Source organism: Nuphar pumila, chromosome 13, assembly GCF_984573655.1.
Source record: "Nuphar pumila chromosome 13, dmNupPumi1.hap1.1, whole genome shotgun sequence".
NCBI lineage: Eukaryota > Viridiplantae > Streptophyta > Magnoliopsida > Nymphaeales > Nymphaeaceae > Nuphar > Nuphar pumila.
The window spans coordinates 66,706,287-66,721,930 of NC_143261.1; the positions used below are offsets into that span (position 1 = coordinate 66,706,287).

General features: G+C 36.8%; 1 protein-coding gene across 1 annotated transcript in view; it reads right to left on the reverse strand.

Moving 5' to 3' along the window:
* LOC149818568 (uncharacterized) overlaps positions 1 to 13,297 on the reverse strand; it is a 45,063-nt gene extending 31,766 nt beyond the window's left edge. The window contains exons 1-8 of the mRNA XM_089984021.1: positions 13,117 to 13,297; positions 12,880 to 12,977; positions 12,680 to 12,780; positions 12,450 to 12,528; positions 12,203 to 12,263; positions 11,942 to 11,988; positions 11,137 to 11,229; positions 10,951 to 11,041 (exon numbers count right to left, since the gene is read on the reverse strand). Coding sequence (XP_089840147.1) covers positions 10,951 to 11,041; positions 11,137 to 11,229; positions 11,942 to 11,988; positions 12,203 to 12,263; positions 12,450 to 12,528; positions 12,680 to 12,780; positions 12,880 to 12,977; positions 13,117 to 13,174 — 628 coding nt within the window. The 5' untranslated portion in view covers positions 13,175 to 13,297. The remainder of the gene's footprint in view (positions 1 to 10,950; positions 11,042 to 11,136; positions 11,230 to 11,941; positions 11,989 to 12,202; positions 12,264 to 12,449; positions 12,529 to 12,679; positions 12,781 to 12,879; positions 12,978 to 13,116) is intronic.
* Positions 13,298 to 15,644: the final 2,347 nt, after the last annotated feature.

A 15,644-nucleotide genomic window follows, 5' to 3' on the forward strand; every position in this document is an offset into this window, starting at 1 on the left:
CATGCAATGTTTATTGCGCTTTGATTGTCACATAGAAGAAATGATCGAATAATTGTCTCTCCAAGATCACTCAATAAGTGTCTAATCCATGTAGCGTCTGTCGTGCCTGCAGCGATCGACCTGTATTCAGCCTCTGTACTTGACCCTGTCACTGCATTTTGTTTTCTGCTGCTCCAGGACACTAAATTGTGTCTAATATATACACAATATCCAGAGACAAATCGTCTCTCATCTGGATCCCCTGCCCAATCTGCGTCTATATAAATGATGAGTTCATGCCCTCTATGCAGGTTATCGTTCTTGCGATAAACAAGTTCATCTCCTATAGTTCCTTTTAAATATCGTAAAATGCGCTTCACAGCTTCCATATAACCTTCCATTGGAGCATGCATAAACTGGGATACCTGATTGACAGCATAAACTATATTAGGTCTGGTAAAAGTCAAGTACTGCAGCATCCCCACAAGGCTTCTATACGTTGTTGGGTTGACACAAAGATGGCCATCTTCAGAGCTCAGCCTTTGATGTAATACACTCGAAGTGCTGACTGGTTTGCAATTCGTCATCCCAACTCTTTCTAGAAGATCAAAAGTGTATTTTTGTTGCATGAGTGTCAATGTGTCTTGTTGCCTGTCAACTTCCACACCAAGGAAGTACCTCAACTCCCCTAAATCTTTCATCTTGAAAGTTTTCATTAAAAATTGATTCACGTCTTACACATGATTATCTGAGCTCCCAGTGATCACAATGTCATCAACATATAGAAGAAGAAGTATAATGATGCCTGTCTTTTGGTAAATAAAGAGCGAGTGGTCCAGAGAGCATCTTCTAAAACCATAGCTTTGAATTTGCATAGAGAAACTTTCAAACCAAGAACAGGACGCTTGTTTCAACTCATACAGAGATTTCCTTAATTTGCACACCCAGGCAGTAGGATCCTTTTCAGCATAACCAGGAGGTTGCTCCATATACACTTCTTCCTTTAAAGTTCCATGCAAGAATGCATTTTTAACATCCATCTGGCTAAGCCTCCATCCTCGGTCGACTGCTAGGGATATGATGACACGAATTGTACCCATTTTGACTACTGGACTAAAGGTTTCATCGTAATCTTCACCATATTGTTGTGTGAATCCCCGAGCAACAAGTCGCGCTTTATATCTGTCAATACTTCCTTCAGGCTTATACTTTATTTTATAAACCCATTTTGAGCCAACTACATTCTTTCCTTCTAGCCGAGGTACTATTTCCCAAGTCTGGCACTCATGAAGTGCTTCCATTTCTTCATTCATAGCTTCAGTCCAATGACGAGATTGAAGAGCTTGATTAAAGCAAGTGGGTTCATCCTGTTTTGTGAGTTGAGACATAAACAATTGGAAATCAAGAGAAAATGTCTCATAACTCACCCATCGTTGAATAGGATGCCTAATGCGTGACGGCCTTTGAGCCGGATCATTAGCGATGCTTTCTGCATTCCTCTGCTTTATATTTTTGTCCCGTCTAGTGTATATCTGTCCAGAGAAGCGTTCTACTGGGGTTGGTTTTACTAGAGATGGTTCAACACGCATCTGTGAGTCATCCAACCCCCTGCTCAAGCCAAAGGAAGTACAATTCGCCTGACATGTTTCTTCTGTATTAGCAAAAAGATTTGCGCTCATCCATGGATCATATACCTCTACTTCTCGAGATGGCAACGCTTTAGAGTCATTTACCTGAAAATTTTGTTCATCAAAAACAACATTCCTAGAGGTCCTAATACGTTTTGTAGTAGGATCATAGCATCGATAGCCTTTGTATTCATCCGCATACCCAACGAATCTGCACTTAACGGCCTTGTCCTGAAACTTATTTCGCAGAGATGAATCAATATGTACATAACATACACAACCAAAAACACGCAAGTCATCATAAGAAAGATGTTGCCCAAATAAAGTATAATATGGAGAGTGTTGATCCATAAGTGCCATAGGAAGACGATTTATGACATGAACAGATGTATGAAAAACTTTTGTCCAGAGACTAACGGGCACATTGCTATCATGTAACATGCTCATCGCACTCTCGACAATATGCTTGTGTTTCCTTTCCGCAACCCCATTTTGTTGAGGGGTATGAGGGTAAGAAACCTATCGACTTATTCCTTTATCCCGAAGAAAGGAAATAAACTCGTTTGATGAATACTCGCCCCCACCATCACATTGTAAAAGCACAATATCACAGGAAAACTTTGTTTTGACCATCGAATGGAATTCTCGAAATGCTTGAAAAACTTCATGCTTATGTTTCAAAAAATATATCTAAGTATAACGGGAATAAGAATCAATAAAGATAACATAGTAACGACTACCAAAAAGAGAAGGAATAGGTGTGGGTCCCCAAACATCGGAACAAATAATCTCAAATGGCTTTGAAGCCCTTTTATTAATAATATGAAACGGAAGAACATGACTTTCGCAGAGTTCGCATGAGGAACATTTATTATTATCTAAAAATGAGCATAAACTAGACTCTGGAAGAAGACCATCAGATACAAGACTTTCAACGAAGCCCCGACTACAATGGCCCAAACGACTGTGCCAAATATCTGGCTTATTAAAATGAGATGAATTAAAAACTTCCAACGAAGGGAAAAACAAAGACTCTGAAGGCGAAGCCACTGAAGAATGCTTGGACAACTTCAACTGGAGGACTGGGGTTGAAGGTGAAGACATTGAGGGAATCTCCTTGAAGACGTACATGTTTCCTTGTCGCTCCCCCTTAGCGAACGTCTCCTTCGTTCGTAGATTCTTAACATAAACAGAAGAGGGAGTAAATTCGACGGAAGAATTCATATCGTCAACAAGTTTAGCTACAGAAACAATGTTCTTTTTAATATTAGGAGCAAGGAGAACATTGGACAAGTGAAGTGAGGACTCTGACATAGGGATATATGCACTGCCAGTATGACTAATGGAGTGACAAGTTTCATCTCCCGTAACTATACTACCTTTTTCAGAATAAGGCAATAAGTGAGATAACTTACCAACATTACCCGTAACATGAGTGGCAGCGCCGGAATCAACATACCACTCGCCTTTTTCATTTTGCTTGATCGTCATCTGTGACAATGCTGATAACAAAAGTTGTTGCATATCTGTAGATGGCGCTTTCGTGTCCACAGTAGTAGCTGACTTATTTTCAATTTTGTTTATTTTTCCTCTATTTTGTAGATTAAACCAACAATCAGCTTTCACATGTCCTCTTTTGTTACATAAGAAACAAGTGGGCACTCTCCTCTGATTCCCTGTATTAAAAACACCAGGAATATTAGGTGTAGGCAAGATACCACGACCTCCCTGCCCAAAACGTCCGCGGCCTCTGCCTCCTTGATGCCCTCCATTTCCTCGTCCAAAACCGACAGAAGTGTCCATGGCCAAAACTGAATGAGAACGAATTGATTCATTTCCTTCTGCTCTTTGTTTCATAATCATCTCATGCTGGAGAAGTTTCGCTTGAAGATCGTCAAAAGTAAGCAAGTGAGGAAGGCATGACAAAGCTGTGGTAAGCATGTCAAAATCAGGGCCCAATCCATTGAGGAGTTGTTGAACTTTATCTTTATCTGAAATAGCACTTCCAATAACCGCCAATTGGTCAGTAATACTCTTCAAGCGGCCTATGTATTCCATGACTGGCATGGAGCCTTTCTTCAAACTTTGAAACTCATTTTTTAAGTACATAACTCGAGCTTCTGATATCTGAGAGTATGTCTGAGACAACTTACTCCACAGATCCGCCGCAGTGCAATCATCTGAAAGAGTAACCAACACTTCTTGAGATACTGTTGACATAATATAGGCAACCAAAGATTGATCCCGCTTCCTCCAGGCTGTATACTCTGGATTCTTAAAGGAAATAGTAATTGTGTCACCCTTCTCATTGGTGGTTTCCTGCAAAATAAACCGTGGTGGTATAGGAACCAAACCATCCAGATGTTCATCGAGACCCTGACTCCGTATAAAAGGAAGTATTTGTCTCTTCCAGGTCAAAAAATTAGAGTGAGTAAGTTTTTCTGTAACAAGCTGACTCAAGAAATTTGCAGAGGGACCGGAGGACAAGGTAGATGACGAAGAGTAATCCATATCCATGGGACAACGAATAAACGAACAAGACGAATGAAGAGAAAGAGAAGAAAATTGAAGATCACTTAATCAATCAATAGAACTTTAATAAGGGATGCACCCGTGATATTAATAGACGTAAACCCTTTTTTTTTTAGGGTCGAGATTATAGATTGTTGTAACCTGCCTATAGGCGTCGCACAGAAAACATTAAACAGTAATAGAAAAGAAAACTTATGTAATCAAAGAGGAAATAAATCAAAAAATACTCAATAACTGCAGTAGATTTGATTGCAATCAAAAGGAGACTACAATCAAAGAGGGAAAACACGAATCAAAGGGATTGTAATCAAAGAGACTGCAATCAAAGAGAGGAAACTGCAGTTAAAGAGAGGAAAATTGCAGTCGTTGATGTCGAAGAGGGGCGTTAAATGTGAAAACTGCAGACGTTAATGATGCTGAAGAAGAGAGACAGATGGTGAAGATTGCAGTACTATGAAGAAGAGGAATGAACAAGAATCAGAAAAGAAAAAAAACGAGGGCAGAAGTTACCAGGAAGGAGGAAGAATGGACGAAGAGGTGTATCAAAAATTGTTCCTTCAGAAATCTTCAGATCTCGCTGAACACACGTCTGGTAGGGTTCCGCAACCGAGCTCTGATACCATAAAAGATTGTGTGGGGTTCAGCCTTCACTGCAGAAACTAGGAAAAGAGAGAGAGAGAGAAGAGGGAGATTCACAATGGCTGGGGGCGGCGCACGTTAACCCAACCTCCCAGCCCTAAACTTTATAAATAGGTAAAAATACAATAGCTGGAAAAATTACAGACATGCCATTAAGGAAATGGCATTGAGCATGTGTTAAAAGTTAAAACATAACGTGCATATGGATCTGAATCCAAATCCATACGCATACCATATTTTAACAGTTGGGACCCATACCAACGGTTGTGACTGTTGGGGAGCTCCCAACGACTCTTTTGGGAGCTCTCCTTGGTCCCTCTTGTGGTGTATATAAAGGAAACTTCTCCCTTATTATTCGCAATGCTTTTTCAAGCATTTCAATAAAGGCTCTAATATTATTTCAAGTTCTCTTATCTCTTGTGTATGTTTTTGTTTGCCCTTTGTGGTATAATGTATCTTGTCCATTAGAGACATTGTGCTTATGTGATTGTGCCTTCTTGTATCACTTTGTGACATTGTTTTTGGCACTTGTATTTTCTTACACATGCTTCATGAGGAATCTCGATTGAGATATGGCTTGGATTCAAGGAATCTTGATCCGGTATATATTTAAAAACTCTGTGTTTAATTTTGCTTATGTCATGCATTATGTACATGAAAGTATTTGTTCATGGATTTTTAAGAAATTTATTGAAATTTGTTTGTTGTTCCCTTACAGCTATTTTATGATATTCTTTGATTCTTAATTGATTATAAGTGCATATGAGTTTGTTGAAATCATCTTTATATATGTTTTTTTGTTTTGTTTTTGTTAAGATTTAAAAAATGTAGTGTTTTTCCCGAACCTTGGACTTAATTAAACTTGTATTAGTATTGTTTTTTTATCTTGTTAAATATTTTAATATGATTTGAAATATTTATTTTAATTTTGTACAATGGTTTTGTATGTTATTCACTCATGTGATCTTATGAGAACTTGCTTAACTTGTGTTTGAATTTTCTTTGATATGCTTTTAAGTGAAACCTAGATACTTTATTTGTGTATTTGAGAAGTATTGAGGTTATATGTGGTTGTTTCTTTGTGATAATGAGTATTTTGTTATATTTGGAAATTTGAGTTTGTATACATGATTTTGCCTTATTGATATATGATTTTGTGCACTTGTAATTGTCTTATATTTTACGTACACATTAATAAATGATTTTGTTTATTTGTGCATGAGGTTTTCAACATGTTTTCTTCATGCATGTCTTGTTTTTTATGAGAATTATCATCCTTGTGGAATTTATGTTGCACTCTTCTATGAGATTTATGAATGAATATTTTGTGCATTTTTTGAGACTAATAAAATTGATATATATTTTTTACCTTCCCTTAGTGGCTTGTATTCTTTTGGCTTGTGTTTAGGACCTTACTAGCTTTGTGTGAAATTATTGCACTTGATTCTTGCTCTAGCGGGATTACGTGCTTAGTATATCGCGATCATTAATAAATTATTTTTAAAAGGGTTTTATGAGGGCTCTCTTTGGAGACCTTAGTGGCCTTTGTGCATTGTGATTATGTTATTTCTTGGACTCATATCTCTTTAGTGAACATCATCTTACATGTTTTTACATTGTGTTACCTCACATGGGGATTTAAGCATTATACTTGTAACTTGTCATGATCTTGTCATATGATTGCATCTCTATTTATTGCATGGATTTACTAAACCTTTTTTAGGATTCAAACTCTTGTTATTTGACTTTGTTTTGAAACCTTTATTGTCAAATCGGTTTTTATTTGCTTCATCCTTTGAAAAGAGATTTATAAGGTTTTCTTATTGCCTTTTGGTTTTGACTTTAATCCACCACCTTTTATTTGATGAATCCATTATTTTGTTTGGCCTTTTTGAGGTGAGTTGTGTCTCTCTCGTTTAGATCCAGAGATATTCGATTGTTGGGGGTGAGTTGTGTGAACCTTGTTATTTTGTCAGTATAGATTGCCATTTTATGAGTGTAATGTTGGCACTCTGTTTGGCTCTACCTGACAGTTGTTTGATCTTTGGTTCTGTGAATGTGTTGTATCACTCATTAGCTTTGTTGTTATTATGTTGGATGATTGTATTGATCTTTATGACTATATTGATTCTTATGAATTAAATCTCATAATACTGCTTTTGCCTTGATTTGAATATTATTTTTTAAATCTTAATTTTTTCTCTTGTTGATAATAGTTTGTATTCATTACATCTTTTCCCTCTTGTTTTTTTCGCTCTTCCCTCTTATTTGAGTGAATTTTCTTTGGATAAGAGATTTTGTTTTATCAGATTTACAACCATGTGTGTGATGAGTTATGCACACCCATTGTAGCTTATGGTGTTGTTTACAATTTTACAATAATTTGTGAGGTGAGGTGTATGCACCTCTTGTAGTTGTAGCCGGTGTTTAGTGTCAATGTAGATAGTCGGTATTGCTGGTGCATGGTTATTGGTATGGTTATTGCTGACATTTGTTTTTTATCTCTTGTCCTATGAGCAAAGACACTCGGATTTTGAGGATGTTGAGTTGGAGGTCAATGTCAGCAAACTATTGTTGAGATTTGCAAATATCATTTCTCTTGTTATAATTTATTTTATGTGGGATTTTAAAAATCTCTTTATGTATTTTTTAATATTTTCAGATGCCCATTTTTCCTTGTATAGAAAATAGTTATTCCTTGAAAAAATTTCATGCATTATTATGTGCATTAAATATGCTTTAATTGCATGTTGGATATATATGTTGAGGGCATTTAGATTTGTTCTATGTTGGTTGTCTTGCATTTTTGTATGAATTTAATTAATTCTTCTTTAGTTGTGAGCTCCTTTGAGCTCTTACATTTAATATGCATATTGTCATGTTTGCTTAGTAGTTAGTATAATTGATGATTCATACATTTATTTGAAATGCTTACCTAAGCCTTTGGGACATAATTTAGGAATGATTGCTTATCTCCTCTTGATATTTTGTGTTTAATATGTGCTTGTTTTTTGGAGTTTAGTGGTCAAAATTCTACTATGACCATTATTTATGATTTCTTGAAAAATATGCTGATTTTGTGGTTATGATTGTCTAAATTAGAATTCTTAAAAAATGTTTTTTAAGTATATTCCTTGGGTCTATCTTAATGACTATTGTATCTTCCTTAAATTGTTGCTAATTTTTCTAAAATTTTAAAATTATTGCTCAAAGTTATTTTTCTTGATACTTGTTTTTAAAATTGTTTAGTTTATTTTCTATATATGCTACTTTTATGTTTTGTTGGTGTGCTTGACCATTGTCTCTCCATATATATATATATATTTTTTAAATTTGTGTTTCTTTTTTTAATTGTTGTTAAAAATATATTTGTTTTGAAACAATATACATATAGTCTATAACTATTCTTTTAACTTCTACTGTGTTAAAAACCTTTTTTGTATTATCTTAAAACTATTTAGTTAGGATATTTTCTTTTGTATAGTTGAAACCTTTGTTTTGTTATCTCTGCAGGTTCTTAAAGATGATATGGGTTGAGAAAGTAATTGTTGGAGTCTTGAAGAACTTATTAATTTTTTGATGCATCATATCATGAAGATAAAGATAGCTGATGAAGGCATTTGGTGAAGATTACCAATAAAGAGATTCGAAGACTTAAATCCTTTGCTTTGTTTTTTTGTATTTACAAACTTTCGGTTACGTAAGTTTGAAGGAGGGTGTTAAGATATATATATTGTTGGGTATATATTTTCATACCAAAGTATACCCTATGTCATACGGACTCGGCTCCAAGGTTGATGCACCCGCGTCGACACGCACCGACACGAGTGCGGACACGGGTGCGGCTCGGACTCGATCAACCCGACCCTGGGTGCGGTCAATGCACCCAGGGTCATTGGTCCATTTTTTGGATTTTTTTTTATTTTCTGGGCTACAGAATTTTTGAAAAAATTCTTGGGGGGGGGCGCGCTGCACAGTGGACTGCACAGTCACAAGTTGTGTCTTTGCACTTTTTAAAAATATATATATATAGCCAAGTCCCCGTGTCCAAAAAAATTAAAATTGCACTGCACCCGCACCCATGTGACATAGAGTATACCTAGGTGTACTTGGTATATCCTTTTCCCCTTTGTATATCTTTTGAATTTCCATTTGTATTCTAGGTATATCTTTGATATACCTATCAAATGTTTGATCATTAGCCTCGGTATTATATAGAATGAGTATGCTTAATATATTCCATTAGGGGTAGAATAGGAATTTTACTTTATTTATTCCTTAGTCATTTTTTAAATGACTGTTTTTTTGTTATTTTTTTATTGTTGTTTGTCAAAATATGTTGACCAATCTAGTTGTTGGATTAGTCCCAACGACTAGTTGGAAGAGGTCTAACTAACTAGCCATTGGACTTCTCCCAACTAGCCGTTGGGCTAGTCCCCCCCTTTTTTCTCCCTCTTCTTCTTGTATTATATTGGTGAGTGTGTGCTTTGTAAAAGAGAGTGATGGGTATGTGTATGAGTGTGTTTGTAGTGAGGTTTTTCTTGTATATTTTTGTGTTTATTTCACATCAATAAAATATTTTATTTCATATCTTGTTTCTTCTCTTGTATTTGTATGGCCTATTGTATTTAGCCAAATGCACTTTTAATAATGCATTTGGATTTCATCTATGTTATTTTTAGTTTCTCGTATCTTGGGTTCCGTGATATTTCGTAACAAGCAAAAGCCAATTTCTCACTATTTTCTCAGGATAAAAATTTATACAAAACTTAACAAATAAAAATAAAATGGAAGAGATGAAATAATACAAAGACAAATAAGTCTAAATTCTATACAAATAGAGTCGTAAGTTGTGAACATTAACACGTGTCATGGTAAGGAGGCAACAACCAAGTAGTGGTGCCAAACCACTTCATGGATATGTCACATGGGTACGGGTACAAATAAAGAGGGTACGACACAACAATTTCAAAAAGTGAGGGTACGGGAACACAACTATATATATATATATATACATATATATATAAAGAGAGAGAGAGAGAGAGAGAGAAATCTGTAAATATAATTTTTGAAAAATGACCTTTTTTATAGCTTTGTTGACCAGGTTTAGACTTGTCCAAACTTGGTCAATGAAGCCAAGCATGTATTATAAAAGGAGAATGCCGTAGCCTCTCTCTCTCTCTCTCTCTCTCTCTCTCTCTCTCTCTCTCTCTCTCTCTCTCTCTCTCTCTCTCTCTCTCTCTCTCTCCTGCTGAGGGTGGGAAGGGGGAGGGTTTCGACAGAAAAAAATGTTGGGTCTGGGTTGGACCCGACCTGGAGCAATGCAAGAGCCAACCCAAGGCATACCCGCACTGCGTCCGGTACCCATACTCATGTTGTCAAGTGTCGACACGGGTACGGCGGCCAATTTGGCGTGTTTGTGTTACATAGCTTCTTGGTATATGCATCTCTTTCTTTTAAGAAAATACTTAAGCATTGTCAACATGGACACGGAAAATGATGACCCATCACTTATGTTCCTACAAAGTGCCTTTTGTTCAGGAAAGTGTTTATTACTGTCTATCATTGTGGATCACTCCACTGTATAGATTATTCAAGAAGCATTTTTTCCTTCAAAATATGCAAAGAGTTGGCATCGATGCTTAGGATGCCCTGGCCAAGAAAACCTGTTTTTTTTTTTCTGAATTAAGTAGCCTACAGTAGATCAGGATACAACAATATCATTTCTTATTGAAACGCAGTGCATGTATATTGTGAAAAATTCAAAAATATCATGAGAAATAGCACCCTAACAAATATTCCCAAAGATTTTGAATCTTGTCTAGTTTTATTGTCAAGAAACTTGAAGCAAGCTTTTCTTGATATTTGAACAGATTGTGAGATTTGAAATGACATGTTATTCCAGATACTCATGACTAATTTCGTGAGATTCTCTTTAAATATTCCCAAAATTCCAAATAAGAATTAGATTTTTTTTGCTGCTCTGTTTTTTTTATTTAAATTTTCTGTCTTTTTCAACTATTTTGCAAGAAAGACAATTGTCAACAACCAAGGTAAACCTTTGCTGAAAGTTTCCTGTGGAATAATTTTACGTATGTAGCATGTGTGTTTCTCTGTGCATGTGCAGAAACTCGTATAAAAAACCAAACTCAAAGAAGGCAACTTTACTAACCTCTGTCTCTTCTTAGGGTAGAAACATCTTGGATGGCTGTAAAGATTTCAGGTGTAAAAATATAAACGCCACAGTTAATCAGATCACTCACCTACAGAAGGAAAAACAAATTACTGTAAGAAATTCACATTACTTGAATAGATTTTTCAACAAAGTTGAATAATTTGGTCTCTAGTTTGTACATACAAAGGTCTCAGGTTTCTCTGTGTAGTGCAATAGTTCGTTAGTCTCTGGATCTGCCACTAACTCACCAAACTGGTTGGCTGACTCACTAAATACCTGCATAAGTGACACATAACAATATTGAAAATTTTACTGACATAATTCAAAAAAATGAAAAGATAGTTAAAACATCTCCAGAGATGACAGTAGTATTCATGGCACTGCACAACTTATTATTTGTATGCAGAAATTAGTAACACAATATCGCAAAAAGAAAAAGAAAATTGCAAAGAAAGACATCGCAAGAATCAAAATGCATGTTTTCCTGCCACATATCCGACAACCCAACTTGGTTCTTAAGCCATTCAATTGAGTCCAAGCTATGGACTACAAAAAAAACACTCTAACCGATCTGCTCCAGATAAGAGTAACACTAGTTCCCATTTCTTTGTTCTGCCAATGTCAACGAAAGTCTATCATCTTTCCAAGTAAAGACATGCTCTTTAATCTTTCAATTTATGGAATCCTCCATAGTTCTTGACATTCATCAACCATTCATTCTCCACCTTCAAGATATGGCTAGGCAGATGCCTTCAAGTCCCTAAGAAAGACATGCACATGCACACACACACACACACACACACACACACACACACACACACACACACACACACACACACACACACACACACGAGCACACAAACACATCTGCCACCAAAGTTAGAAACTTACAACATACCAGTCAATGAAATTCCCCTAGTGTCTAGGAATAAAAATCTGGAATTCACACAAAAATAGAAAGAAATTATTGTGTTAAGAGCTAACTTACCTTGATCACCAAGATTGTCCCCATACCACCATATCTTTTATGAGCCTCTGCAATCCATCAATAATCAATTGCATAAGCTTGGAAAGATACAGTAGAGTAGACTTTATATTTAATATGGGCAGAAGAAACGGTTGATCAGCTTAACTCAGGAAAACCATTTGATCCTAAAATAAATGGATCAAGGAGAAGAATTCTTAAACTCTCAACAAAAGAAAGACCTCTCTGAGAAATAAAATGGTTATCTGAGCTATAAAAACTTACCCAACATGTCTGACAATGGGAAACTACAGCACACGTCACAGTTCAACAAAACTATGTGTGACTGTTGAGAAAATCAAAACAAAAGTCAGGTCAGTACGAAAATAAAATCCAATTGTTCAAGCTCATGGAGGAAGGTCGGAAATCCTAAACTAACAATCTCAGTTCAAAAAGCATATCTCCACAGAAAATCAAACCCAATGCTTAAACAAAAAGAAACAGGGAAGTAATATATAAGAAAGACGATAACCGGATTATCTTCAATGATCAAATCTCTAAAGTTGTAAAGGCCGCCTGCAGATCCATGTGGTTTATCTTCTCTCAAGTACCTACATTGAAAGTCCCCACGAACTAAAATCCCACTTTCCAATATCCAATGAAAAAACTAAACCCATCTAGGGAGCAACAATTAGGCTCAACTTCAACAGAACTCTGCAACTAACAAGCAACACCAAGAACAAATCCAATACCATACATTACCTAACCGGAACTTTCAATTCATTAGAGACCGAGGAGACGAAGAGTGCGAACTCACGCTCCTCGTAAAACCCTATAAGATAGATCTGTGCCAAGTTGGGGATCTGCCAATTCAATCAAAATCCCAATCTTTCTTAGAAACTATAAACAATCGCTCATTAATTCATAAAGATACAAGTGTACCAATAGAAGAGAGAATGCACCTTTCTGCAAGCAGAAATGGGATGATAGACCATGGGCTGCCCAGCAAGAGGAAATAGAGGCTTTGGTAAGTTGAACGACAAGGGTCTGAAACGTGTTCCTGAAATTCACCAAGATACCAACCAGAAAGATTCAATATTTCCACGAATTAACGAATACCAACAAAATTTAGAACCAAAAAATGGATGAATTCAATCGAGATTTGCAGTTTGGAGTAGATTAGGAAGAATCAAACTCACCCTTCGTTGGCCCACCGACCAGAATCACGGCTACCACCCCCTCTTCCGAGTTACCCATCTCATGAAACGTAGAGGAAAGGAAAGAATATAGATTTTGTGGTTTCAAGAGCTAAGCTTAAGCAGCTCATGGTTTTGCAGAATTCGGTGGGAAAAGGGGGGCTCATTTATATGCTATCCAAGCGTTGTGGAAAACAGAAAGATTTGAATATTTGGGATTTAAGGGAGAGAGAAATAAATCAAGAAAAAATATTTCCATGAGGGGATACATGTGTAGGGGGGAATGTCTGTTTTAACCTTGGTACTCGTGGGAACTGTGCCCAATGATCAATATCTCTCTCTCGCAAATTGTAGTGATTACTTTAAAAACAAATTTAAAAAGCGTCCAACTAATCAACTATTTACAAATAGGAGCTTAACGTTTCAATTATTATATTTAACTTGTTTTAAAAACTATATTTCAAAAACACCTGTACTCCTAAATTCACTGAGTTGACCTCGACTTACTGAAGCACTAAACTACTTAACATGCTGGCAGGCGCGTTTGATAGTATAAAAAAAATAACATCAAAAATGAGTTTTTTTTTTGCCAAAAAAGCAATAACTACAGCAAAAGTCATTGTTATTGACCTTTAGTGACGATTTTTGTTACTTTTATTGCTCGTTTGGCAGAAATACTCGGTTTTGACGATGGCCATTCATCAAGTGTGCAATGAACAGCCAGCATGTTCAAGTACCTAATGTTCAAGCACCTACGCATTAACTATATATATTGCAAGTGATTTTAAAAACTTAAAAAAAAGGTCGACTCACTAAATTTAAGACCAGGTGTATCTTAGAATTACTATTTTTAAAAACAAGCTGTTAAATGTAATAATTAAAATGCTAGGCCTTTATTTATAAATAGCTGATTAGCTAGGTGTTATTTTTTTAAAGCTTTAAATGTGTACGGGTCGGCAGAGAGCACCCCTTGCAACAAAGTTTAAACTGGATGTACTTTTCCAGTTTGCAGAGAGGACCTCAAGAGTTTTACTCATCGACGACCTATCAATGTGCGGTTTGTGGCCAAGGTTTTTTGACTTTTGCCCAACCAAAAAAACATAATTTGTATATTAAAAATCAATTTTCTTAAGAAAAATTAACAAAAATGCCAAATTTTTGGCCTATTTAGTAACACCTGCCTAACTTTTGAGATATTTATACAAGCCTATTTAACTAGGCATGAATTAGTAATATCTCAAAAGTGCATGCTTGTGTAAGAGTGTCAGCATTGTGTTTGTCATGTTAGCAAGTGCACGTGAACAAGGACATAAATCTCAATTTGCTCAACATTGCTTCTTGTTTGTTTCTCAATAAAGTTAGGAAAAGCAATACCAACTAAGTTGACAATCCCCAAAAAATCAAACTCACATGCCAAACTCGGATGACGAGCCCTAATTGATTAGATAACAATTTGGTATCATATGTACCAAATTTAACTAACTAGGGGCACCAAATTAGAAAACCAAGCTGCCAACACGTCACATGTTCTTCTCTTTATATTTATGCATAACACGAGATGGGACCCACATACAAGGTTTCTTAAATATGCCATAAAATATTCCTTCATATTCTTGGTGCTTAAATTAACCCTTCAACATCTTTTGCAAACTACTTTAAAAAAATTGATAAAATAAACATATTTCTCATTTGGCATTGATAAGGTAAACATCCTAGCCATTTATTTCTCATTGATCTTATCCGTATATTATTGCCTTGTGGGGGCTATGATTTCTAAGTCAAATTTTGGCATTTGTTCTTTTTCAGTAATGCGTTACGTTAGATTTTTGCACTCGATTGCGTGGGACAGAGCACGTGGCTTTCACAGGTAGGGATGGCAGCGGGGCGGGGGACAAGGTCTCCACCCCCGCCCCACCTCAAGATTAGAACCTCCATCCCTGACGGGGATGGATTTTAACCTCCACCCCCGCCTTCATCCCCGTTTCATGTCCTCCATTCCCGGTTCAAACGGGGATGAGGCAGGGCAGGGATGAGGCAGGGAAAAGTGGTAGGGACGGGGCGGGATGGGGAAAAGGGTACGTTCATCCCCGCCTCCATCCCCGAACGGGGATGGATTTTAACCTTTGTCCCTGCCTCCATCCCCGTTTCATACCCTTCCTCCCCGGTTCAAACGGGGCGGGGCCCCGCTTTCCCCTGGTCCACTGCCATCCCTATTCACATCGGAATATCAAGCAACACCCCCCCCCCCTTTTTTTTTAAGTCAAGCTGGGGTTTGGGCAGAACCCGTTATACAACTATACCATTGGATTTTGATCCTGCAACGTCCCAATACAAGGTGACGTGCACTAGCTATTCCAAACAAACAGCTAGAGCACCCGTTGTTGCAATCAGGATCCAAACTAGAAATTATGAACAGGAACTCCGGCGTTTGATTCATGAACAGGCTTGAACAAGGACACCATGTCCTGCCCTGTTATGTCTTTGAACAACCATGAACTAAAACGGTGGACACCACTTTTTTTTCTTTTCTT